The sequence below is a fragment of the Myotis daubentonii genome, chromosome 2, assembly GCF_963259705.1.
Source record: "Myotis daubentonii chromosome 2, mMyoDau2.1, whole genome shotgun sequence".
Taxonomy (NCBI): domain Eukaryota; kingdom Metazoa; phylum Chordata; class Mammalia; order Chiroptera; family Vespertilionidae; genus Myotis; species Myotis daubentonii.
In genome coordinates this window covers 146,954,483-146,982,345 of record NC_081841.1, presented here as the reverse complement: position 1 = coordinate 146,982,345, position 27,863 = coordinate 146,954,483, and the positions used below count along the sequence as shown (strand labels likewise).

General features: G+C 39.3%; 1 protein-coding gene across 2 annotated transcripts in view; it reads left to right on the top strand.

Annotated features, from left to right (window-relative positions):
• Nucleotides 1-27,863, top strand: part of DIAPH3 (diaphanous related formin 3) — a 565,715-nt gene that overhangs the window by 342,872 nt on the left and 194,980 nt on the right. For both annotated transcript variants that reach the window (XM_059684797.1, XM_059684796.1), the window contains 2 exons: nucleotides 785-914; nucleotides 23,349-23,474. In XM_059684797.1, the coding sequence (XP_059540780.1) occupies nucleotides 785-914; nucleotides 23,349-23,474 (256 nt within the window). The remainder of the gene's footprint in view (nucleotides 1-784; nucleotides 915-23,348; nucleotides 23,475-27,863) is intronic.

Here is a 27,863-nt window from a genome sequence, read left to right as displayed (position 1 = left end):
TCTCATCTGTTTAAAAACTCCAAATTCTTAGGGATCAAAATCCTATTTCCATTGCATGACCTACCTTTCTTTTTATTTTCCTATCTTTTCAGATTCATAGTTTTTACTCTACCCTCTTGCCCTCCCCAACACACACTTCTATTTTGAAGTCATTCAGGTTCCTCACATGTGCCATTTCCTTCCTCGTCTATGGCCTTTAGCAAAAGCTGCTCCTTCTGCAATGATACTGAGCTTTGGATTTCTTCTTCTCTTCCCTACCCCATACCAATGCTCAATTTAGATGCCTTTTCCTCCTAAATGTACTTTGTGATCAGTTTTACTGCACTACTTGTCACACCAGGGTAAATATGTATTTTCTGTTTCTTTGTTTTCACTAAACAGCCTGTTGAGGAATTACTGTCCTCTGTGTATTTCTGACTCCTGCATTATCCAGCAGGCATTCTATCAGCATGCGCCAAATGAGAACATGCTCAAATGTGGGGGTAGTTTTAGGTACCACTATTGTATTGACTTTCCTAGGAATTTACCATATATTTTCCACTATAAAATATCACATACTAGATTGGATTATACTTATTCCTTCTTTTCAGTTAATGTTATTGACTAATCGAACAACATGTTAAGAGTAGCTTTTCAAGGATTTAAATATTTGCTTTTCAAAAATAGAATTAACTAATTTTACAAGTCATTCATTCTTATCTCCAGAATACTATATTACCATTTTAATAGACAGATTTTCAAAATATGTTTGACCCTGTTTCTCTCTCTCTCTTGTCCTATTTAGCTAAAGGACACAAAATCAGCAGATCAGAAAACAACACTACTTCATTTTCTAGTGGAAATATGTGAAGAAAAGTACCCTGATATCCTAAGTTTTGTGGAGGATTTGCAACATTTGGACAAAGCTAGTAAAGGTTTGTGCTTTTATAGAAAACATTTCATTGCTTTGGGTCTTCCGTTCTTAAAGACAGAAAGTAATGCCTTTTATTTAAGCATGCTTGCTACTTTGTCACAGTGATTTCATGCTGAATACGTCACTTTAAAAATTGAAGTTGTAGAACATTTGTTTTCTGATTGATCATTACTGTTGTTATGATTTAATTTGATTAGATAATGAGCCCTATATTAAAAAATGCCTGGCAGCCACACCTCTGCTGCTGTGCCTGCTCCAGTGGTGGTCGCTGTCACACTCCATGACTCAATGTCATTCACAAGCACTTGGTACTGTTATGTGTCTAGTAATCAGTGCCCCCTGTTTGTCTGAGTCCTAAGCCTATCTCCACCCACCTTGCAGGTGGAGCCTGCTTTCTCTGTCCTGGTAGACACTGAACTTCCAGGGATTCGGTTTGCTCCTTCCGAATGCTAACCTTTGTCACCTGCTTCTGGCCCCTGCTCTGGTTAGATCAGGTTATAAGGGTCAAAGAAAGGATAAGGCCATTATTAATACTTGGATATAAAATGATCAAATGCAATTTTTTGACCACCTGAACAATCTAGTTTTATTTATATATCACATTGATCCTATGCGGGAAAAACAACAACAAAGCATTAATTGGCTTCCAACAGCTAATTTATGAAAACTCATTTTTATGAATATATACGAATGTATTGCTATATAGTTTGGAAGCAACTCACATGAGGCAACTCAATGGTGGACTATATGTACTATTTGTGTTGAACACTGGCCATTAGTAATGTCAAAGTATTTTGTAATCTGTTTATTTCCTTCTTAAAATTCAAGTTTGTCAACTTGAGAATACTTAATTTTTTCCATATTATTGTGAATACTCCTTCTTAAAAAAAAACATCACCTTTATCATTCCCTGCCTTCTTTAAATGTTTTTCCTTCTATAAAATAGGGATTGTAGCTGAAAGGCATGTGATTAGATGAGATGTTCTTTGACACTCATTCCTGAGATGTATGTTTCTTTGAAGTGTACACCTCATACAACCAGGGGGCAAGGGAGTGGCATGGTGCAGGAATATTGGTCTGGATTTTTAAGACTAAAACTAAACTTTTAACTTTATTTTTCACTCCTGCCTCCCAATGCTCTAATGATGTTGAATTACTTACTTTGCCCTTACTTTACCTTAAAATGTCCTTGGTAAGAAGAGAGAGGGAGGGAGGGAGGGAGGGAGGGAGGGAGGGAGAGAGAGAGAGAGAGAGAGAGAGAGAGAGAGAGAGAGAGAGAGAGAGAGAGAGAGAATGAATGTGTTGAAATGAAAATAATTCAAACTATTTCCTTATAGGAAATAATGTGAGATAGGGCCAACGAGCATAGAGAAAAAAACATTAAAAATAGCTCAGTGATACTTAAAATAGTTTTTAAATGACTGGCTTTTTAACTTAGGGAAGGCGACATTTCTGAAATGAGATTTCTGATATTTTGGAATACAATTTGAATTAATGGCTTGAAAAAGAATTGAAAATGGGTGTTTTTGATGAATATTAAACTTGGTAAGTAACAGAGTGGTAGAGGAAAAAGTGGTCCAAAGTGCCTTGAAATATAGAGGAAATTTTGTGTGTGTTTTTCTAGAGAAAAGGTAGTTGAGTAGTTAACTGCTTATGTAAACATTAGGTTATTTAGCAAGAATTAAAGCAGTGCAAACATTTTCTGCCTGATAGCAGTTTCTATTTCCGATCACTTCACCATCTTTCCTCCTAGTTCTGAAGCTGAGCAGTAAGCCTGAACATGCCTCTCTTTCAGATGCATTTCTCATCGTGGAATTTACTTTCTAGCAGTTTTGCTTGTAAATTAAGGTTTGGAAATATCATTTACCTATCATGACTCATTTGATTGTACTTAAAATTCTGTATGAATATTACGATGTTTTGCTTTTAAAAAATATTTAACTTTCATAAGGGCTTGCAGAGTTGTAACTTGGTAATTAGATTTTTCTGTTTGTTTTCTTTCCTGATGTTTCTATGGGGCAGTGGGGGCCTGAAGGGGTTTAGTTTCCATCTGGTTAGTAGAGGAACACATATGTGGATGGGTCAGCAGATACCGTTAATGTGTTTCACAGGGAGCAGCCGACTTCATATTTGAAATAAAATAGCCATTACTAAGATAATTTATACTGTAGGTGATTGTTGAGCATAAGTTCTTTGTATGCTTCTATTACCCTATTAATGAAGGAGATTTTAGAGGAATGATTGTGATGTTTTGGATGAAATAAGTCGGTTTGCTATGGAGAATTTCAGTGCTCTCATATATCATTATTTAAAAGTTTTCAGATTTTAAATCTCCTCAGTGAGCTATCACATGAATTAAATAGTACCTTTGTTTTTGAGATAAAACAAATCTTGGCCATTAGGTACTCCTGGATCAGCAGGGGGAACTTGCATTGCAACTAATGAGCTTACCCGTATGACAATTTTCGAAAATCTACTTCATTAGGGCGGCTTCTTTCCTAAGAGATAATAGCTTACGGCTTATCTGTTGTATTTCAGTGAAAGTATTTTGGCTCATTATTGTATTTCTCTATACCATTGTGATAGTTCTTTCCTTTTCCGACTTCTCGGGGTTGAATGTATTTTCCTGTGTCTAAACAAGTGGAATTAATAAACTCTGAAATACGAAGGTTTTATAGATTATTTCACATAACCTCTTTCATTATTAAATTGGAATGATATTTTATTAATGAGTAGGAAATAAGACAAAACTGTGGGATTTCTTGGGATGTATTAAAATAAAACAAAGGTAAGTTTACAGTGTCACCTTGTTCAGCTCTGTCTTTTTCAGGGTTATCAAAGCTCTGGCATATATTTCTATTATCATAGATAGTGAACTCTGAATTCCGGAAAGACCGTGCTACTTCCTCTGTAACTATTCACTCATTCATACAACAAACATAGTTGTGTGAGTAGTCTGTGCTAAAAACTGTTCTTGTCTTCCTGCTGATCCATGGCATAGTTTCTGTGTCTTGGTGCAATGCAGGCTCCCTCACTCATATCTGGTTTCTTCCCAACTGGTTCTGCCCTCTTATTCTCAGTATCCTTTACCTCCCCCTCTTCTTCTATGCAACCTCTAAGTGTTGCTGTTATTAGCCTAAGAGTGAATTCTTCTCTTCTTCCCTCCCCGCCCCCCGCCGCCCATGGCTTCTCCTCAGTTGATCTCTCTAGTTCCCAAGGGCTTAAATACCATCAAAACATTAATGACACAAATTTGTATCTGACACTTCCCTTCTGAGCTCCACGTTTGTATATCTGCAAGCTTACTTGCCTTTTCCAGCCACATCTCAATGTGTAAATCACAATGTGCAATAAAATGTGGCTCTTGATTCCTGTACCCTTAACCTCTCCTCCCCATTTAAGTATGTGAAAAAATCCTCCTTAGTCCCTTTCCTTCTATTCCCTTTTCTTATTTGCCATGTCATTTTATAGCCTTTCAGTATCTCAACTGAGAGCTGTGTGGTAGATTTTAAGTTGAATCTATAGCAAGTGGCAGCTGTGACCAAAATGCTGTCTCCTTCATCAAGTAAAAAAGTTAATATCACCTTCTCTTTTGTGCTTTTTCGTTATTGGAGACCTCACCTAGCTTTTTATGTACTCTACTTTGTCCTTAAAAAAAATAAACTTATAGTTTTTTCAGAAAATCTTAGACCATTATTTAAGAACTTCTACTATATACTAGAGACCATTCCTGGAACTGCTGGGAATGTAGTTAGCTGACTCTAGAATCTAGAGAAAAGACAATATTCAGTGTACTATCAGAGTGGATTTAATGATCATCCATTTTTGTTGTTACTTTTTTCTGTTTCCACATTTTTAGCTTTCAGGAGTATTCTTTGATATATATATTCTTCTATTTTATAGACTCTGCTTTTAAGGCTTTATTTGTTTGCTTTTAGCTAGTAATTTCTTGGTTTTACCCAAATAGTTGTCTACTCAAATACATCTCTTGGTTTTCAATTCCTCGTGACTTTCCAACATTTTATGATAAATGCCTTACTAAATACCAAATGTTTATCTTTTATGCACCTACTGTGATCACTTAGAACACTTAATTTCCAGGTGGCTGCCACCTGGAAACTGCATAGTGTTTGAAAATTTCAAATTCATCTGCTATAACAAATAGAAGGCATTTCAAAGCCTTTCATTAACCTCCTATGCTATTGACTTCCAAAAAAAGCCAATTAAAATTTGTTAGTGAATTTGATATAATTATTTTGAATATTCAGTATTATTCAATTGCATTTTATATTTTAAATATATATTGTCAGTGCATTAAAATATTTATTGTGCAACAAATTTACAACATAAATAGCATTGTGTTAGAACCATTATGTCATGAATGTTATTGCCTCATAATTTTGTGAGACAAATAATTCATGTTTCATATCAATTGTAGGATATAGAAGTTTTTGAAAATATACATTAGGATACATTTCTCCCAATATAGTGAAGTAGTTTGATAGATACATATTACTGGTGGAGGACATTTATATTAAAATAATTTTGTTAGAGGAGACAATCATATAGCATATTGCTTTAATTGAATACACACACACACACACACACACACACTCTCATACTGTTTTGGGCTGAATTCTATCCAAATACATTGAAGCTCCAAGCTTCATAACGTGACTGTATATTTGGAGATAGGGCTTATAGGGGTGATTAAGTTAAAGGAGGCCTTTAGGGTGGACCCTAATTCAACCTGTCTAGTCACCTTATAAGAAGAGGAAATCTCAACTTACAGAGAGACCCCCAAGATGTGTATGCACAGAAGACAGATTGTGTGAGGACAGCAAGAAGGTGACCATTTGCAAACCAAGGACAGAGGCCTCAGAACAAACCAAACCTACTGACACCTTATCTTGGACTCTAGAACTTTGAGAAAATAAATTTTTGTTGTTTAACCCACCCAGTCTGTGGTATTTTGTGATGGTAGTCCTAGCAAACTAATACACTAACTTCCCTTGCTTATTTTTTGACTATAGAATAGAGTAGTCATTACCGAATGATTATTTTACTTTATCAGATCAGTTGAAGACACAGTCTTAGACCTGCTGTGCTGAATGTTCATTCACTAGTGATCAATAAAGTAATATCAAAGGTTCTTGTACAAACCACGATTATCACATGCTTTTAAATAATTACAGGTGTGCCTCAATTCCTTTTTTGAATAGACCTGACACATACGTATATTAGGACATGTATTAGGAAACACTGAGGCATTCTAACCCTGAAATTAAATGTAAATAATTCGTGAATCTATTTTATTTTAGAATGCATTCATTTTTAATGGGATACACTAAGTTTTTCCTTTTCTTTTACTTATTATATCCCAATCTTTAATTTGTTTGCCACTTACTCTTGTTTGGCTAATATAAAGTTCTTTTTTTATTATAAGCAAGCAGTTGATAAAGTCTAGTTACACTGAATCATCTTTGACACTTTTCTAAAAGAGTAGAAATGGAAATATGGTTTAGCCTATTTTTTTTTTTCATTACCCTATGGAAATAGTGTAAACATTTGGTGTCCACTAATGGTGTAGCACTGGTTTCACAGGTAGAAGGTAGAGTAACAAGCCATGTCTGTAAAGCTAGTCTATGACTTCTGTGTAGTCAGGGCTCCGTGATCTAACCTGATTATCTGTAATCACCTAATAAGTAGACCTAGGAATCTTAAAATAATTTTAATGTTATTACAAGCCAAATAGTAAAAAGGTAAACTTATTATAAAAATGTGATCCACATAGTTTTGCATTCATTTACTAAAAGAGTGGTATTTGTAAATTAGCACTTTAACATAAAATGTTATTATGAAATATAACCAGGACATTCACAAGGCAATTACAGGACATATGGAAAATACTTAAAGTGCCCCGTGAGCACTAAGAAGCCACAAGGTCCAGGTTGTCTGCTGAGCAGCATTTTGTTTTAAAATCCTTCCAGTTTATTTTCAGGCGATATCTATGTAAGGTAGGCATCAGAAGTTTAAATTGGAGACTTTCATGAGATAATTTTATAGTGCAAATATAAACTATTTTGGAAAGCAGCAGAATGGAATATAGAAAGAACATGACCAAAATCCAAAATCCCAGGAAGGATTCGTGATTCTATGGCCTGACATTGAAGAATGCTGAGCAGGGAGGAACTATTTCACCTAAAGTTGTTTTTTTTTTGTAATACTGAGCCAGGAACGTTTCCTGAGTCGGCTACTGCTTGGGCTGATGGATGATGATGAAGAAGGAAACCACATCAGGAAGACCTCTATATCTTTTTGGAGGTTAGCAGATGGAAAGTGGCATCAATATAGCATTAATCTTTTCGAGAAACTAACAGTTTACAGTGTTTGCAGATTTTGGCCAGCTACAGATTTGAAATAGCTACTCACACAGTTCTATCAGTGTCACTCACAAGCCATAGCGAACATCAGGTAGCAGGGCAGGATCGACAGTGACGGCCAAGGTCTTGGAGCTCTTAGACTGCTGCCATAAAGCAGTATTTACTGCACCTCCATCTTGCAACATGAAGTGGAAGATTACAAACAAGGTAGATGAAAGAAAATTTCAGAATGAGAGCATTCTGAAGGATAGCTTAACTCAGCAAATCCATATACCATAGAGAAATCTAACAGTGGGTGGAACAAACATATTTATGGCAGTCTGTAGCATCTTGTTGCTCACCAGGTTGACATGGGACTGAAGGGTTGAAGAGGCATTGACCAGATGCAGCAGGTACTGTGTTTATGCAGCATACAAAATGTTGAATTAGTAGATATATTAACTTTGTAGGGCTACCATAATTAATTACCACACACTTCATTGCTTTAACCAACAAACATATTCTTTAACTGTTGAGGAATACAGAAGTCTGAAATCAAGGTGTGGGTAGAAGTGGTTCCCTCTGGAGGCTCTCAGGGAGGAACCACCCAATGCCTTTTTTTTTTTTTTTTTTTTTTTTTAGCTTCGAGTGGCTGACAGCACTCCTGAGTGTTTTTCTGCCTCCATTTCATATTGCCTTCTTTGTGTCTCTGTGTCCTCACCTCTCCTCATAAGGACACTGGTCATTTGATTTAGGGCCCACCCTAAGTCCAGGATGACATCTCGAGATCCTTAACAGATTCCCTCTGCACTGATCTTATTTCCAAACAAGCCATGTTCTGAGCTGCTGGTAGCCATGGATTTTGGGACAATCTTCCACCCAGTACCGCCATCCTTGTCATCAGTCCCATAACTGAAGGTAGATTATCGACTTTGAGTATTAAGAAACAGCTAAGGGAAAAATGACACTGATAGGTATGTATATATGGGAATCATCTATCATTATGTTGTGAAACATTTGGGTGTTTAATAGTTGTTGATGAGTTTATGGAACACCCTTTTCTTATATGCAAATACCAAAGCAGTTAAAACCAAAATTTATAGTATGCCTCCGAATTTAAGGAGTTTTTATTTATAGACAGTGACAATTACAGTAATTCCAGTAAATGACATTAGTGGGCACAAAAAAACGTGGCTCCAGTTAGATTGCAGAGGCAATGTATTATTATTTTGAAGCTAGACAATTGGGAATCAAACCCCACATCTACCTGTTGATAGAGGTGTAACCTTAGGTTACTGGGTTACAGACTTGAAATAGCTACTCAAACAAAGTAAGTCCCAGAGAATAAGGAAAATTCTCTGGGACTTTGTTTTTTGGTTTGTTTGTTTAAACCTATATAATGGGAATTAAATAATTGTGCTTAAGTCAGAGATTTGTAGTAAGGATTAAATAAATTAATATGTAAATACTAGAAGCCCGTTGCACAAAGATTCGTGCAATAGGCCTTCCTTCCATCTGGCTGCTGTCACCAGTTTTCCTCCAGTACCCAGGACCCAGGCCTTTGGTCCGGCCGCAGCGAGACTTGGCTTTTCCCTCCCAGCTGTAACGAGGCCTCTTCAGTCTTCAGACTTCAGTCTTCAGTCTTCACTCTGCGCCTGCATCTGCAAATTAACCGCCATCTTTGTTGGGTTAATTTGCATAGTCACTCTGATTGGCTGGTGGGTGTTGTGGAGTGACACCAATTTGCATGTTTCTCTTTTATTAGTGTAGATTCTTAAAGCTTGAATAGCACCTAGTAAGCACTATATACATATTCCTACATTTGTTGTAGTTGTTGCTGTTATTTTTCAGTAATTATTTCCTGTTATCATAGATCTGCATATGTTGTCAATAAATGTGCAAGTAATCATGAGTCTCTGTGAATAATATAGAATTTTAATATATATTCTCAGAAGTTATTGCAGCACATTACAACTGTGTCTTACCTGAGACTTATGCAAGCTTTAGAATATAAGGCCAAAAATTTATAGATTTATGTTACTGGAAAATTTTGACACTTTTTCTAAAAATTAGAGAAAAATATCCATGTTGGAAATTGCACAAATCATAAGTTCAATGAATTTTCACCAATTGCACATTCTAGATTAGGGAATGGAATTTGGAAAATGAGTTCTCTTTGCCCACTTGTACTCCAGCCTGTCACTTTATTTTTATTTCATAGTTTGAGCTTTGATACAAGATTTCTTTTAAAAAAGGGTTCTACTACTACATAACCTTTAAAAGCAATTAGTCTTCCAGCAACTCTTCAGCAACTTTGAGGTTATTATTTTTTTTATGGAAGTGTTTGAATTTTACTTAAAAAACAAATTTATCAGCCCAGAATTATAAGGAGTGCCATAAGGAAATAGGAACTAACAGTTTTAAGGTAAATGATATAAGGTTAATGAGAGAAGCATCTAAAAAGATGTTTACTAGTACTCACTTTCAAAGGAAAACCTAAAGAAAATGTTTTGCTCCTCTCAGAAAAGCTCATCTTTAAGTATAGATTTAAAATTGATCAGTAGGGAGCCCCTTTTGTTATGCAATTGTCACTGTGATGGCAATTTGTCAGCAGCTGTTTGTCAAACTACATATTTTAAGAAAGAAAGAACTAGTGCTCATTTACAGTTTTTGATATCTTCTGACCCTATAAGGAAAGAATCCTTCCAAAAAAACATATCAAGCCCTTGCTGCATAGTAGACACTGTCCTAGGCACTAGTATTAACAAGGATTAGACTTGACTTTGAGTAACAGGAAAAAAATAGCAGTGGCTTAAATAAGATATTTTATTTATTATCTCATTGTTTATTTAATGCCTCTTCTGTCTCAGGCACCAGTATTTGCAGTACTGGATAGAGTACATGATCACAAAGAAAAGTCTCTGCTCTCCTGCAGGTTACTTATTAGGTGTGGATACAGAACATAAATGGAAGAAAGCAGCCAATGTATATTATGTCAGACAGTTGGCTTTGGAATTCCAGGGCAGGGTTTTTGGAGTTCATGTTGAATGGTCAGGGGGGCCTGTAGAGAAGGTGGCCTTTGTGCAAAATTTGAAGGTGTGAGGTGCCAGTATATGAGTATTTGGAGAAGCACTATAGGCGAGGGGAGAGCAAGTGCACAGGCCCCACAGTATGGAAGTGAGGCTGAAACAGGGTGGACGGGAGTGTAATAGGAGGTAAGGTCAGAAAGTTAACATCCTATAGGACAGGGGTATGCAACCCCTGGCACGTGTGCCAAACATGGCAGACCAGTAACTGTGGCTGGCACGCGAAACCCTCTCTTATAATCTTCCATTTACAATTTTTTTCTTAATATTGACTTTTTTATTTTTCAAATAAATTCAGTGTAGGTGCATCTTAGATAAATAAATAATTTCACATAACAAGTTATCTTAAAGACCATAGACATGGATTGACGAGAGAGGGGAAGAGCAATTTCTATGCCTCTGCCTTAACTCTCCCTGCCTTCCTAGATCCGACTAGTGTTTTGGTTTCATCCACATACGGTTGTGAATCTTCATTCTCAGTGATGAATTTTGTTAAGTCTTGTAATAGGAGTAGCCTGACAGATGAAAGTAGTAGCTCGTGCATATCTCTGAAGGTCACGAAATATAAACCTGATGTAAAATCTCTGTTGCAGCAGCAAAATCCCACTGATAATATCAAACGGAGTCATAAAGTTTTCTGTCGGACTATCAGTGTACATGTATACATTAAAAAGTAAATGTATTTTTCATCATCATATACTGTGTTTTTGTCGCTCGAATGAATTTTATTATTTCTTCAAGGTTCTTCACATACATACACCTTAAGAGATATCAAGTAGGTGTAACAGGTTCTCAAAAAATTAGGGTTAGCACGCGGAAGAATTTTGAGTCAGAAATTTTGCTGGTTTTGGCATGCACTCACAAAAAGGTTGCCCACCCTTGCTATAGCACATGATTGGCCATTGTGTACAGATTTGCCTGTACTCTGAGATGGGAACCTTTGGAAGAGTTTTGAGTAGAAGAATTTTGAAAGGCATCCCACAGATACCAGGAAAGGTGTATGGGACAGCCTCCTGAGTTGAAGGGAGAGGGCGCTCCCCTCCTCCTCTTCTTGGAAAGACTTCAAATGAGTCACCCTGAACAACTGCATTGTAGTAAAGCCAATTTTTAAAGAAGTGACGTTAGTAAATTTATTAAAGAAAAAAAAAGCAAGGCAAACAAATCTATCGAAATACAACTGACCTATAAGGCCCAGATAGACTTCCCAAGTAATTTGGTAAGTGAGTGCACTGGGGATGGCTCAAGGGATTATATACCCTTCTGTCTATAGGTATTAAAATTCCTCTGCCGGGTATCTTGGTACAGATTAACTCTCAAGGTTCCCCTTTTACTTTGTTATTGCTTTCCCAAAATTCATGAGAAGCACCTGGCAATTTTATCTTGCCAAGCCCTGAGACTGCTGGCTTCTTAGTTTAAAGCTGCCCCCTCCCCCACTTTTCCTGCATTCTTTAGTTAACTATTTGCTCTCAAGTGTCCTTGGTTTGGGAAAGATAATGGACTGTTATTTGCTAGCTAGCTGCAATCTGTTTGGCCTTGTTTAATTTTCTTGTCTCAGTTTCTCTATTTTCCTAGCTTCTCAGTATCCTGTAACAAAATGCTATCTGGCTGGTATTTTCAAAGGATTGCTTTGGCTATTGTGGAGGTGGCGGGAAATGTAGAGGAACAATGGTAGAAGCAGTGAAACTGTCAGGATGCTGTAATAATAATGCAGGGGAGATATAATGTTGGCCAGGAGGAGGTAGCGAGTGTGGTAAGAAGGATTTAGACAATGAGTTTACATTGAAGGTAGAAGCAACAGGATTTCCAATATGATTGGTGTGTTGGGTATGAGAAAAAGAGAGGAGTCATAACACCAGTCATCGACTGAGATGTAGGAGTAAAGATCTAGACAAGAGAACAATTTTGGAATTTTTCAGGTCCAGAGATGTGCAGCTCAAGACTTGATAGGCTGCATGGTCTCCAGTAGCCATTTATGAAAACTCACCTCAGAATTTGCAAATCTGTCATTTTATGCTTAATATTTACTATGGACCACATTAAAACCTCCCTGGCATACACATGCACACAAAACCATTTTCCTGAGGGAACATTTTGAATGCAGTTACAAACCCCCATATTATGGACCTCTTTTGTTTAACACAGGGGTCCTCAAACTTTTTAAACAGGGGGCCAGTTCACTGTCCCTCAGACCGTTGGAGGGCTGGACTATAGTTTTAAAAAAACTATGAACAAATTCCTATGCATACTGCACATATCTTATTTTGAAGTAAAAAACAAAATGGGAACAAATACAATATTTGTATTTGCATGTGGCCCGTGGGCCGTAGTTTGAGGACCCCTGGTTTAACATTTATTTACCACTAGAGACATAGTGCATGAATTTGTGCATAGGTGGGGCCCAGCTGGCACGCCCCGATGGGGGGCAGGATTGGGGCGGAGCCAGCTGGGGCAGGGGCTGTAGGAGGTTGGCTGGCCGGCCCTGCCCCCAATTGGGCCAGTTGGCCTGTCCGAGTGTGCATCATAGAAACCGGTCATTCTGGTGTCGCTTGGCTTTTATAAATATACACTAGAGGCCCGGTGCACAAAAATTTGTGCAACCGGGGGGGGGGGGGAGGGTCCCTCAGCCCGGCCTGTGCCCTCTCGCAGTCTGGGACCCCTTGGGAGATAACTACCTGCTGGCTTAGGCCTGCTCCCGGGTGGCAGAGGGCAGGCCTAATCCCTAGGTGCAGCCCCTGGTCAGGCTCAGAGCAGGGCCGATTGGGGAGTTGGGGCGCCGCCCCCCATCATGCACAAAGCAGGGTGGATCTGGAGGTTGCGATGCCACCCCTAGTCATGCTCAGGGTAGGGCCGATTGGGGGGTTGGGGCACCACCCCCTGTCACACTCAAGGCAGTGGGGAGGTTGCGGCGCCACCCCCTGTCATGCACAGAGCAGGGCCAATCAGGGTATTGGGGATCTCCCCCCTGTCACCCGCAGAGCAGGGCCGTTCAGGGGGTTGGGGAGCTACCCCTGTCACTCACAGAGTAGGGCCGATAGGGGAGTTGGGGCACTGACCCCTGTCACGCACAGAGCAGGGCCCATCAGGGGGGTTGGGGCTCCGTACCCTGTCATGCACAGAGCAGGGCCCATCAGGGGGTTGAGGAGCTCCCCCCTGTCACTCACAGAGTAGGGCCGATAGGGGAGTTGGGGCACCACCCCTGTCACCCACAGAGCAGGGCCGATCAGGTGGTTGGGGTGCCGCAACTCTCACACTCATGGCAGGGCCGATGGGGAGGTTATGGCTCTACCCCATCACACACAGAGCAGGGCCCGTGGGGTGGGGGGGTTGGGGCGCTGCCCTCTATCACCCACAGAGCAGGGCCGATCAGAGGATTGGGGCACCGCCACTCTCACACTCAGGGCAGTGCCGATGGGGAGGTTATGGCTCTACCCCGTCACACACATTGCAGGGCCTGTGGGGTGGGCTGGTTGGGGCGCCACACCCTGTCACACACAGAGCCGCAGGGCGATCAGGGGGTTGGGGAGCTCCCCCCTATCAGGCACAGAGCAGGGCCAATCTCGGGGTTGGGGCGCCTTCCCCTGTCAGGAACAGAGCAGGGCTGATAGGGAGGTGTGGCCCCACCCCCTGTCACACACAGAGCCACAGGGCGATCACGGGGTTTGGGCGCTGCCCCCTGTCACCCTGATCCCGGTGCCAGGAGGCCTCGCGGCTCTGCTGATCCTGGTGCTGGGAGTCATATTACCCTTTTACTATATAGAATAGAGGCCTGGTGCATGGGTGCGGTATGGCTGGTTTGCCCGGAAGGGTGTCCCAGATCAGGGTGGGGATCCCCACTGGGGTTCCTGGCCAGTCTGGGTGAGGGGCTGAGGGCTGTTGTCAGGCTGTGACTGAAGCTCTCAGCTGCTCCTTTTTTTCTTTTTTTAATTTTTTTATTCTGGGCCAGCTTTAGCCTGGCTCCAGCTCTGAGGCTTCCGCTTCTGAAAGCAGGTATCTGGTTTGTTTCGGTTCTACAATCAAACTCTGTATCAGCTCCAGCTCTGAGATCCCAGCTCCCTGTAAGCTGGTTTCTGGGGTTTTTTTTAGCTTCTATTTGTTACTGTGATTCTTAAACTGCAGGCTGAGAGGCCGGCAAGGTAGGCGGGGAATGTTGCAGTCCTCCGTCACTGAAGCAAGCAAGCCTCATGTTCAGTTAAAGCTGCCTGGCTGCCGGCCGCCATCTTGGCTGACAGGTAATTTGCATATCGCCCCTGATTAGCCAATGGGAAGGGTAGCAGTCGTACGCCAATTACCATGTTTCTCTTTTATTAGATAAGGATGTTCTTTTTTAAAAATCTTTATATATTTTTTAATTGATTTCAGAGAAGAAGGGATAGGGAGAGAGAGAAAGATACATCAATGATGAGAGAGAATCATTGATTGGCTGCCTCTTGCATGCCCCACCTGCAACCTGAGAATGTACCCTGACCAAGAATCGAACTGTGATCTCCTGATTCATAGGTCGATGCATAACCACTGAGCCACGATGTCTGGGCTATTTACCATGTTCTTAAACATCTTATTTATAACAAGGAATTCTTAAATAATTATAGGAAAGCATGATTTTCTATTAGATAGGCTTCTCCCACTAATATTGTTTTCTCTTCTAAAAAGCTATTTTGCCTTCAAACCTCTGCATAGTTGAGGAAGGCAAGGCTGCTTATTTCTCCCCAGCATGAGTGAAATGGAACAACAGAAATGGCTGTTGCCCTTTCATTGGCTGTGCCCATCATTTCCTCAGGCCTATTGCACGAAATCTACCTTTTTTCTCTCCAGCTTCCCACCAAATATAGGCAGTTCTCTTACAGTGTGATGTTAGCAATAACAGCAAACCCCTCACTGTACAAAGTATAGTAAATTCATTGGGCAATGCAATAATCAGGACAATGGAAAGAAAGAAAAGCTGAGCAGAGGTGGGTGGGCCACTTGGTGAGGATAACTGGCTACTTGCTCAGCATTGCTTCTTTCAATTTATGTTTTTCTGTTATGAACTAAGCTGCAATTTATTTTGCGTTTGTGCTTTTTTACCATCTTGTTTCAATTTATATATTTTCAAAAATAGTAATAGGTTTTATAATGGTATTGTAGAACTTAGATTTTGTTATAGTCCTACTTAATAGTAAGAATTTTTTAATGCTAACTGATGTTTTTGTGCATCTAATTCATTATTTATAACTGGCATTTATAAAATATTCTTAATCTAATCTAATAATAGACAAACAGGGTAATTGACCGTATCTTCGCTATGCCTCCCATTGGCTAATCAGCGCGATATGCAAATTAACCGCCAACAAAGATGGCAGTTAATTTGCATATGTAGGCTCCAAGCGGTGGAGCGAAGACTGAAGGCGAGCCAGAGCCACGAAGACAGAGGACGGATGGTGGCTCCGGCCAGAGCCGTGAATATGGAGGGCGGAAGCCGGCTCTGGCCAGAGCAAAGGCCTGGGTCCTGGTTGCCAGAGGAGGAGAAGGGAAGGCCTGTTGCACGAATCTCTTCATGCAACAGGCCTCTAGTAATTTTATAAAATACCTTTATTATTAAAATCATATAGGAAAAATTATTTTGTTGGGAGCCTGAAATACTATAGCCTCTAGTTTCCTTTACAAAACAATTGTGTTGGTGAGTGTAGGAAGGTCAATTTAGGTTGAATGAATAAATTATTTTATGGCAATGCTATCAGAGGAGTACACAAGTGGGATTCCTCCATCACTAGCGGGGTTCTTGAGGTAACACTGAAATAAGCACTTTCAGAAGCCCTTATGGGAGAAGAAGATGTGGTAGAATACTATTTGTGTGGAGTATAGTCCTCAGTTTCCAGTGTCCCATTTCCCTTAAGTCAGTCCTGAAAGAGGCCAGTGTGTAAGCCAGTGATGGCGAACCTATGATACGCGTGTCAGAGGTGACATGCAAACTCATTTTTTTGGTTGATTTTTCTTTGTTAAATGGCATTTAAATATATAAAATAAATATCGAAAATATAAATCTTTGTTTTACTATGGTTGCAAATATCAAAAAATTTCTACATGTGACACAGCACCAGAGCTAAGTTAGGGTTTTTCAAAATGCTGACACGCGGAGCTCAAAAGGTTCACCATCACTTGTCTAGAGCTTCCAGTCCATGTTGCAGCCTGGCTAGTTCAGTATCAGGTTGAATTAAAGTCCATTACACCATTGTGTGGATTCCAAATGGCCACGGCTCAGGTGGGTGTAGGGGAGCATGACATCCCCCACAACAGGAGTCCTAAGAGGGCCAGAGGGCCAAAGGTCAAGAGAGTGCACTCTTTTGTCCAGGAGCTTAAATATCCAGGTTTGGCACCCTTGCAGTGGCCATTCTGACCACTGACTTGCTCCCAGGTGTGAGTGACAGATAGGTAAGCACCTTCCCACATCACTCAGACCTTTCTGGGCATGTATCCAGACTGCTTTTGTCCAGTCCCTTCCCCCATCCATCAGGTGGGAAAAGACTTGGAGAATGTTAATTGTAGCTTTCCCACAGAGCTGTATAAATGGCATCCTATATCATCTAGTCTTCCTTCATTCCCTTCCGGTTAAACAATAACCAGATTATTTCAGTGGTATCAGTAATAAGTTGTTTAAGCATTCTTTAAAGAAATCAACTTCTCTGGAATATGTCATGATACCTAACAGTGAATGACATTCTTTCTAAGCTTGGTATGAAATAATAACCAACTACTCCAGGACATATTCACAGACGATTATTATTTAATTACAAAGATTACTTAAATGTGTGTAATAATCTCTACTCTCTCTCTTGTTATTTGAAATTTTAACCTGGTAAATCATTGAAGCCATCATATTACAGAAAGCTTATATTCATGATTGCTTTAAACTTAAATATTTATAGTTGTGATTTTAATTTTTATTCAAAGCTTAACACCTCTAATGTATAATTATCATAATTACAAGGAGACAAGTCTTGTCTTAGATTTTAAGTTTCTAGATATTTAATCTGTTGTATTTCCCCATTTCATTTTTTTAAAATCTTTATTGTTGAAAGTATTACATTCCCCCTTCCCCCCAATTGACCCCTTCTAACACACCCCTGCACCCCTCCCCAGGCTTTCACCACACTATTGATCAATAAAATATGGTGTCTTCCCTTAAGAAATTCCTGGTCAATTGGGAGAGGAAGGCACATGAAAAAAATAAAATAGAGTGAGGTAATTGCAAAGATGATATAATCATCAGGTATGAAGGTAGGGAGAGCAGCTCACCAGGGGGCTGGCTGGAGTGTTTGACTCTTGCTATAAAGTGTGAAAAGGAGTGACTCTGGTGGAGCCGACAGGCTAATAGACATTATTTCTAGCTTCATGTACAGAATGGATGAAGAGGAACAGGGTAGGGAATGCAGAAGCAGAATGCTGTTTTAGAAGTAAACTGGGATGAGTCTGGATTTGAGTCAAGACACATTGTCAATGTAAGGAGTTTACTGGCTGGTTTTAAGCAGGAAAGGGATGTGTTTAAGTTAATGTTGTCAAGTAAAATGCCAGGGATGTCATAATCGTTTGGATCTGAGGGTTGCAGGAGAGAGAATGGTCAAGACTACTAGGTTTCTAGTACAGGAAAAGAATCCATGGTTCTGCCTATTGAGGGGTGGCGATTAGAGAAGGGCAGTGTGTTGGGGCAGAGACACAGATGTGTGAGGTGACAGAGACATCACGTCTGTCTGAACATTAACTGAGTGCAATGCAAAAGTTCAAATTGCCTTAAAATAATCTAACTCTGTTTGATGATTACTATTTTTTGTTACTTCTAAATCATGAAAAGGAATAAAAACTAAGATTAATTTTTTGCTAAAAAAATGTGACAAAGTTGAAAGATAAAATTCATGGACAGGCTGTGACACCAGTAAATTAACACTTCTCTGATGTGGACAATTTAAAACTCTCCTGTAGTTCGGATTCCAATATAAAAAAATATAGTCACTGACCTCAAAGAATATGACACGTATGAAAAATGTGGTTAAATTATGCTTGAAGATGCATAAAAGAGCTAGTTCTAGAAATATTGCTGAAAAATAAAAACATTAAGGAAATGCTTAAATATTCTTTAGTTTTACCCATCAGATGACCCCAAACACTATGCTATGTTTTTTTTAATATTATTTAATGTAAGTTGCTTTATTTAAATTTCTGCAGAGAAAATTTACTAGAATATATACATTAAAACATATTACACTCAATATTGATCATATGCATAAAATCAAAATATTTATGAAATTATTTATTTTGATGCTTTATAATTTCAGGTGTACATGCACACACTTTATCAATTTTATAACACGTTTCCAAATATATGAAAATGCATGATAAGATATAATATGAAATATTTTATAGATCCCAGGTATAGATAATTAGTAATAATGAAAGAGGTAAACTTACCATTCTTAGTAATAGCAGACTTTCATTGTCTACCCCTTCTGCCCTAAGCAACACCTAAATATACTGTTGTTTACAAATATAATAATTTTCACCTCTGCTGGTTTCATTCAAAACAATTTTGGGTGTGTTATCCACCATGCCGATTCTTACATTTCCACGTTCAGTGAATGAAAATGAATCTTTGGAGAAAGCAGTACATTATATTTTACTAGGGACCAAGTGCACAAATTTGTGCACCTTGAAAGAAACTGTGGGCTGTGAGACTGCAGTGGGAACAGGGGTGGGTCTTGGCCCATACTCCATGCCCCCTCCTGGCTCCTTGCACTGTGCCCGCGGTCCCCTGTCTGCCAGCAGCCCCTCCTGCCGCTGCCGCTCCCATGTGCTGACGGCACTGGTTGCTCGCTCACGCTGATGATGCAGAGCAATTCGGGCCAGCGCCAGCAGCAGCTGTGAGTGGCTGCTGCCCTGATCGCCCCTCAGGAAGAGGGGGAGGTGGAGAAGCCCTCAGGTGGCGATTGGGGCCAGCAGCCACTGCTCGCACCCACTGATGGCACCAAGCTATTGGGACTGGCACCGGGCGCCGACAGCATGTGCGAGTGGGGCTGGCAGTGGGTGTGAGCGGTGGCTCCAGCGCCAGCTGCAGGTGCGAGTGGGGCCATTGCTGGCAGCGGGTATGAGAGGCAGCTGCTGGCCCTGATTGCCCCTCAGGAGCAGGAGATGGTGGCGAAGCCCTGAGGGGCAATCAGACTGGCAGCCACCGCTCGCACCCACGATCGGGGCCAGCGCCAGCAGTGGGTGCTTGTGGGACTGGCATCAGCAGCAGGTGTGAGTGCCAGGCAGGACTGCAGCGCGCGGGATCAAAGAATTTTCAGTAACCACCTGATGACAGTAACTGGAGCCCTGCCTTCTTCTGGTGCCCCGCACACCTCCTCCACCATCCTGCCACGGCTGATGCCCGCCATGTTTCACGTGTGTTCCCTGGTGGTCAGCACACATCATAGTGACTGGTTGTCAGGTTGTTTGGTTGTTCATTGTTCGGTTTTATATATATATAGATTAGCCTAGAATTTGCACCTGCATTTTTCTCTTCCAGTTGTCCTTTGGTCTTTATTTAAAAACCAACAGTGAAAAGTTGATCAATTGGCCTAAGTCCTCTTGACTATAATGTACAGGCAATGTCCTTGGAGACTGCTGATGAAGCGTGAGTCATAGCTTCGTGGGGTTTCCATCTGTAGAGTAGCCACAGAATCATTTCTTTCAGGGAGTGTACTTTTTATGATGTTAACCTTAAATGTTTAATTATGCCACAGACATTCCTAATATTTTACTCTTGAAATTAGCAACTTTTCTTTGTGGCCTAACTTCCATAACACTGTTCCCCCTGCATGATGATGGTGATTTACTTTCACTTTGATTCTAATATTAATGACTTCAATTGTTAAGCTCATCATTTCTTACTGAGTTCTAAGAATAAGAGTAACACTGCATAGTTTACTCTATTTAAAAAAATTCTTCATCCTATGTTATAGCCTTTGATCGTTTATGAAATATCTGTGAGGTAAAAACATGAGATGGGATTCTTACCATTTCACTGATGTGGAAACTGAGTCATCAAGCAGGTGCTTCAAATCACAATGATAGGACAAAGTTGCTGACCCACAGACTACCAAGGAGTTGGAAAATGCACAAAAGATCACCTAAGAAGCCTTTCATGTGAACCTTAAGTCTTTCTTCTCTCATCCCATTGAGAAGCGCTCACTCATTGGAACAGCTCCATGTTCAGTTGCAAGCAGCTGGCCTCCTCTGAGGGCAGCACAGGCCTTAGACCGCTCTGAGGATGACCACTCATGAATCAGAAATGTACTTCTCTTACACCTTCTCACAACTACTGGAGTTCTGCCCTCTGACCAGGCACTTCTCCATCCATGTAGTATGGTCTTTTTCCTAGTTTCTGACATAGAGCTCGTAAAACCTTTGAAGTTTCTTAAGCAATTGTGTATTTTTTCTTTGCAATGAGATTATTCCCCTACAGATGGTGGGAAGGGGAACCAGGATATTTCATGATTGGGGGTTGGGGGTCGGGGGTGCTGGTGGCCAGAGCCACCAACCATGTGATTAGAAGGTTGGAATTATCAGTCCACTCTCTGATCTCCAGGGAGGGGCTAGAGACTGAACCTAATCACTAACGAACAATGACTTAATCAGCCATGCCTACAAATTGAGGCTTTAATAAGAATTCTGAAACTACCAGGCTAAGGGAGCTTCTGTTTGGTGTACACATTAATGTACTGGGAGGGCGGTGCACCTGGAGCAGGATGAAAACTGTACCATCTGTGCTCCCCTTTCCTTGCCCTATGCATGGCTTTAATTTGGCCTTTCACAAGTTGTATTCTTTACTTCCTGAGTTCTGTTGAGTCATCCTACCACAGGAACTATCCTGTGAAGTGAGGGCAGTTTTGTGGGATGAGTTCTTAAACCTCTGGGGTCTGTGCTAACTCCAGGTAGTGTCTGAATTGAGTTGAATTGGAAGATACTCATTTGGTGTTAGAGAATTGGTAAGTATTAGAATAGTGTATTTTGTGTCAGAAACAAACAGACCCACTATGTTCCCTCCCAATGTTTGCTTTGTACTTTTTGTTATATGGGAATCCCTCAGACTTTTATGAGGCCTTCCTCTAGATCTTTCCCAGACTTGATGTGTGTGCATAATTAAATTGGATCAGTAGAGTAAACCATCATATTTTAAGTATGTGGTTTTGTTCAATGGTTGTAATCACATTATATTTCAACTAGAGGCCTGGTGCACGAGTTCTTGCACCAGTGGGGTCCATCGGTCTGGCCTGCGGGATTAGGCTGACACCGGCTCTCCAACATCCTCTAAGGGGTCCTGGATTGCGAGAGGGTGCAGGCCAGGCCGAGGGACTCCACTGGTGCATGATTTGGGGCCAGGGAGGGAGGCGGGAGGGCTGCAAGGCATGTCTGGCCCATCTCACTCAGTCCCGATTGGCTGGACCCCAGCAGCAACCTAACCCTCCCGGTTGGAGCGTCTGCCCCCTGGTGGTCAGTGCATGTCATAGCGAACAGTTGAGTGGCCTTAGCATATCATTAGCATATTACACTTAGACTGGTTGAACGGATGACCGGACACGTAGCATAATAGGCTTTTATTATATAGGTTGTTCATTTAAAAACATATAGCAGCATATTTATCTGTCATCCAGAATGCTTGGGTGTTTTCTCCTCCATTTAGTCATAGGTGCATTACTTAGTATTGCACTAGGCAAGAATGTACAAAAATATTCATTATGTGAAAACTATACCTGTACTTAAATATGTTACAGATAGGTGGATGGGGGTTGTAAAAATAAAATAATGTATGTAATTAATAATTTCTATACAGCTAAATGGTTAAAAATAAAGTCTGGCATTAAACTGCCTGAGTTCAAATTCTGGCTTTGCCACTTTTCAGTTGTTCAACTTTTACTTCACCCACTTTAATTTTGTCATCTGTAAAGTGAGGATAATAATAATATCTATATCATAATGTTTTGGTGAGGATTAAAAAAAATAATGCAGAACACTTAAGACAATACCTGCCTCAGTAAATTTTAGCAGCTATTACCATCGTTATCACTGCTATGACCATTACAACTATTATTATTATGCTACTAATACACTTTTTTTTAATCTAATTCATAACATAATGTGGTCATATGGCTTATAAACTCTTCTAATCATATATTTACTTACAGCAAGCTATATCAGGGACGTGTGTTTAATCGATTGTGTTAGTACACTAAACATTGTTATGATAAAAGAATTTTATGCACTCTCTTCTTAATTTTCTCAATTTTAAGGATCACAGGAAGGAGAAAATATGTACCACTCCCTTGCAGACAGCACCCACTGCTTTTCACAGCTAGATGTTATGTGGTTACCCTCCTCAGATTTTCTGCTATCTGCTAAGGAGCCCAGTTTTGGGATTAGATCCCAGAGTTCTGAGTAGCACCCTCCCCCCACAGCTGAGATATCTCTCTGGGATTTCAGTTGCTGTCTGTGGGTGCCTGGCCTGTCCTTTCACGCCTCTGCCCCTCCTACCAGTTTCTCTGAGGTCTACACCTTCAGTCTTCCGGTACCAGGGTTCTCTTCTGTGAGTTTTCTGTTGATTATTCCTGAAGCCTTTCTACATTTCAGTTGTAATTCCAGCTTGTTCCTGGGTGCATGTCTCGTGCAGCATCTACCTTCTCTGCCACCATTTGTAATCTCAAGAAATCTAATTTTAAACACATCATTTCCTAAATATGGTTTGTTCACGAGGTTTGCTGTAAATTTTATATAATGTCTTAGACACATAATAAATTTACTTTATTCCAGGACTTAAAAATTGAAAGTTTTAACAAGTTTACTGAAATTTACCTTCCCTTTATTATAATAAATTTTTTACTTTCTTATTGTAAGGTTTTTCACAAATATTTTGTTTCTAGAGTGTTTTACCTTTTATATATTATAATTTTGTCCTTTCAAGGCGTTTAATATACTCTTTTTCAGTCTCTGTAGAAATGCTGGAAAAGAATCTGAAGCAGATGGGAAGGCAGCTTCAGCAGCTTGAGAGAGATTTGGAAACCTTTCCCCCTCCTGAGGACGTGCGTGATAAGTTTGTGACAAAGATGTCCATATCCTTTTGATATCTAAATAAATTACTAGTCACCTAGAATTACAAATTATTTAACATTTGAAGTACATTTGCAGAACCAGAGACCATTCTGTAGTACCACATTGTAGGCTTAATCTTTACCTACTTGCAGGGAAATTTATCAGCGTTTATCATGAACAATACCGAAATGTATTCTATTGATTTCCATTTTTTTCCCTTTTTATCAACTTGAATAATATTTTTTCTCATCTTTTCCCTTCCACATGTCCTTTTTCCTTTTGAAGTTCATGGTAGATTAACAGGATATTAAAACTCAAATTGAGGAAATTTGAATCTAACATGATGTGATTTAGATATTTTGAAATGTTTCAGGATAAAGACTATAAACTGGTGTGAGTAGTCACCTTAATTTCAAGGTTTGGCCTATACTAAAAATTAACTTGTGTTCCAGGAACTTTACTATTTTCTTTAGAAATACTACATAGTTTTATAATCAAAATTGAGATTGTCATAATCACTATTTGTGCAGATATTCTCCAAACCTAAAATAAAATTGACACACACACACACACACATATATATATATATATATATGTGTGTGTGTGTGTGTGTGTACATACTTATAGAAAATTAATAGCATGAGGCTTGTGTCCTGCTTAATTTAAAGTTTCTTTTGAATTCAATTATCTTTGGTTTTGCTAACTCTGTGGCTTAATCTCTATTGAGTAATTTAAGTAATAAACTTTATTTCCTGAAACTAATGTTGAGTTGCTTTGCAAACCATTCTGCGAAATTAGAGACTGATATCTTCTAGGTTATAAGAAAGTATGACTACTGTGCATTATTAAAATTCCATATGGACTTCAGAATTCTACATGAAAGAATAACCCACTTTTAAAATGAGCTCTTATAAATAGACACTCCTGCTATTTATTTTAAACTGAGTTACTTGAACTAAAATAACTACTTTTCCTCTTTCTATCTCTCCTGAGATTTGGCATATCACAGAATTATTATTTGGCTTGTCATAGATTTTCTTGTATATACTTTCAGCTTAATTGTGAATTACTTCAGTTTTAACTATCTTTACTATATCTTTGGGGAAATATCATAAAAATGCACTCAGCAACAATCAGTTCTGACTAATGTATTTATTTCCTTTCCAATCTTTCCTACCTATCCAGTTTCTTTTTTTTATAAGGCAGGGCACCATTATCACTCCACTAGATATGCTTGTCTTTTTAAAACTAAAAATGAAATATATACTTATCAAAAGTATATTTTGCAGTACCTTCTCATTTGGCAACATATGGTTTTCAAAACTAAATTTGTAAATTTTTTTATAGCACAGTTATATTAGTTTTTCCATTCTTAGCTTTTTTTCTCAATTATTTTTATCATGTTAAAATATTCATATATGCCAGTTTATTGTAATCATTAAGCACTATTAATGGAAGTGCTTATTATTGTTCTTAGTAGATAGAAAGCATTTTAGAAAAGTTTTTGCTTGTATAGAATCTTTGGTAATTCATTGTGAGTATACTAATTATGAAGGTTGGATTTCTAGGACATATAACTGAAGATGAATTCCTGAGCTTAGAGTCAGTGTAGCAGAGTCATGCTCAGCAGATGATCTCTGGACCTATTAATACTTGTATTCATATGATACAAGAAGCTGAATGATGTCGCCTCTTGAAAGGTATGCAACTCATAAAAAGTAACTAGCAGGAAATCAGAAACAGGAAGGGTGATGCTTTGTTGGAAACAATTTTTCATTCTGAGTACAATTATACTCCATAGACATGAAAGCTACTATATCCTGTTGCTAAATATCACAACCTAAAAGCCTCTAATGAACTGATTAGCATTCATGTATCTCTTTGGAAGTCAGATATATGAACAGTTGGTGCACTTTGCTATTGACAAAGCTTATGATCATAAATACTCTTTGCTGAGATTAGATTGTACTCGTTTGCTTTTCCTCTTAGACATACTAGTTTCGAGGTAATTAAATTCATTCATTGTGAAGCTTTGTTTACTTTAATTAGGACTGACAACAAATCAGATCTTGAATATTAAATGCATTTATACAGATCTTACTAAAATAGCAAATTGTGAGCTGCTTAGATCTTAGAAAATGGAAGAATATGGAAATGAAAATGCACAATGAATAAAAATATATTTAACTAAAATTTGGGTTATTAATACTCAAACTTTGTTTTAAATTTTAGTGCTTATTAGTTGAAGCACATATCAAATGTGTGATTCCTCAACCAGTTCTGGATGAATATGTGTATTATCCAAATTGTTAAGAATGCATTATTTCAACTGGATATTTAATGTAAAAAAATCATAATTTAGTGAACTATTAAATAATCTGTTAATCAAATAGTCTTAAATTATGATATAATTTTGTTATAATAGGAAATTTTACTAATAGTGTTCAATTATAGTATACTAGAACCCTGGTGCATGAAATTCATGCATTTGTGTGTGTGTGGGGCGGGGGGGGGGGGGGGGAGTCCCTCAGCCTGGCCTGCATCCTCTTGCAGTCCAGGAGCCCTCAGGGGATGTGCGACTGATGGCACAATTATTTTAGAGATAGCACATTGACTTTTTTTTTTAAAGAAAAAATTTAATGTTTTTTATTGATTTTTTTAGAGAGAGAGGAAGGGAAAGGGATAGAGAGATAGAAGTATCAATGAGAGAGAAACGGCATCTATCTGCTGCCTCCTGCATGCCTCCTACTGGGAGTTGAGCGCTGTTATGTGCCTTGCCTGGGTATCCAACCAGTGAGTTCCTGGTTCCTGGGTCGATGCTCAACCACTGATCAACACTGTCCAGGCCACATTGGCTTTTAATAATAATGATCTTACTTTCCAATTGCTAAGCCTGCTCAGAAATATAATTAGAGTTGAATAGTACTAGTGTAAATATTTGCTTGAAAAATATGTAATACACATTCGAGGTGGGGGATCATTAATATTGTTATATACAAACTATCCTATCTAATAAAAGGGTAATATGCAAATTAACTGTCACTCCATCACAAAGATGGCAGTACCCAGTCCTCTCAGCCTCACCAGAGTCCCCCAATCCTGGGGGGGCGGCCGCTGAGAGCAGGCAGCGTGAGTGGCCTGGTGGAATGCCACGGCGATGAGGCAAGCATTCCACCCCAGCTGTGGAGGGCCTCTGGGCTGCGTGCACAGAGCGGCCGGGGGTAAGGGGAAATGCTTGCGTTGTCACCCCAGCGACAAGGCAAGCATTCTGCGCTGGGCCTCGGCTGGGCCTCTGGGCCGCGAAAAGCCTCTGGGCAGCAGGCACAGAGCGACCAGGCCCCGCAGAGAGCTACTAGCGCATGGATTCGTGCGCAGGGCTACTAGTTATATTTGCGATAATATTAAATTTTGTATAACAAGTTACTTGACTCTTTCCTATTCTTTAAATTTATTGCAATCCTGCTTTTATTTTGAACTTTCTTTTTATTGTTCTGCTATAGAGTGATATTTTAATCCCTTCTGATACTTCTATGAAGATGCTAAAACTATCTCAATAAATTCCTTGAGAGAAAGACATCTTATCTATATCCAACATTACATAAAGTACAGCATTTTTCAGGTAAAAAAATTCCGTACATTTTAATTTAATTGAACTATAGTTAGGAAGTAAAACAGAAGAGTGGAATGGATGAAAAGTAAATTTGTATAATACACAGCTCATTTGCAGGAGTGAAAAGTTGGGTCCTAACCAGTTTGGCTCAGTGGATAGAGCGTTGGCCTGCGGACTCAAAGGTCCCAGGTTCAATTCCGGCCTAGGGCATGTACCTTGGTTGCGGGTACATCCCCAGTAAGGAGTGTGCAGAAGGCAGCTGGTCAATGTTTCTCTCTCATCGATGTTTCTAACTCTATCCTTCTCCCTTCCTCTCTGTAAAAAATCAATAAAATATATTTAAAAAAAAAAAAAAGTTGGGTAATTGTGTGATTTGTAAGAGCAGATTTTTCTTTACTTAAATTAGTCTGCTCTCTCCTTCCTTCTTTCTCATTTGTCATATCTTTTATTTAATCCATTCTTAATAAACTTGTAAGACTTGGGTTAAAATATCCTGCTCCTCATCCTCTGTGAATCTTCAAATTTATATGCAACTTTTTCTTCTCTGCAGTCTTATTAAACTCACAAAGGTCATTACACAACTTAGCACTCACTGCCGCTTTACAGTCATGCCTCAGTTACTTCAGTCAATGTCACCTTCTTAGCCTGGACTTCCTTGGCTGCCCTACGTAAATTAGCCTGTGTCATTCTGTATAATATCACAAAATTTTTCTTCACCATACTTATCACTGTCTGAATATCTCATTTATTTAGTTTTTTTATTATCTATCACTAGATTTCACAAAAGGAGGGACTTTGCT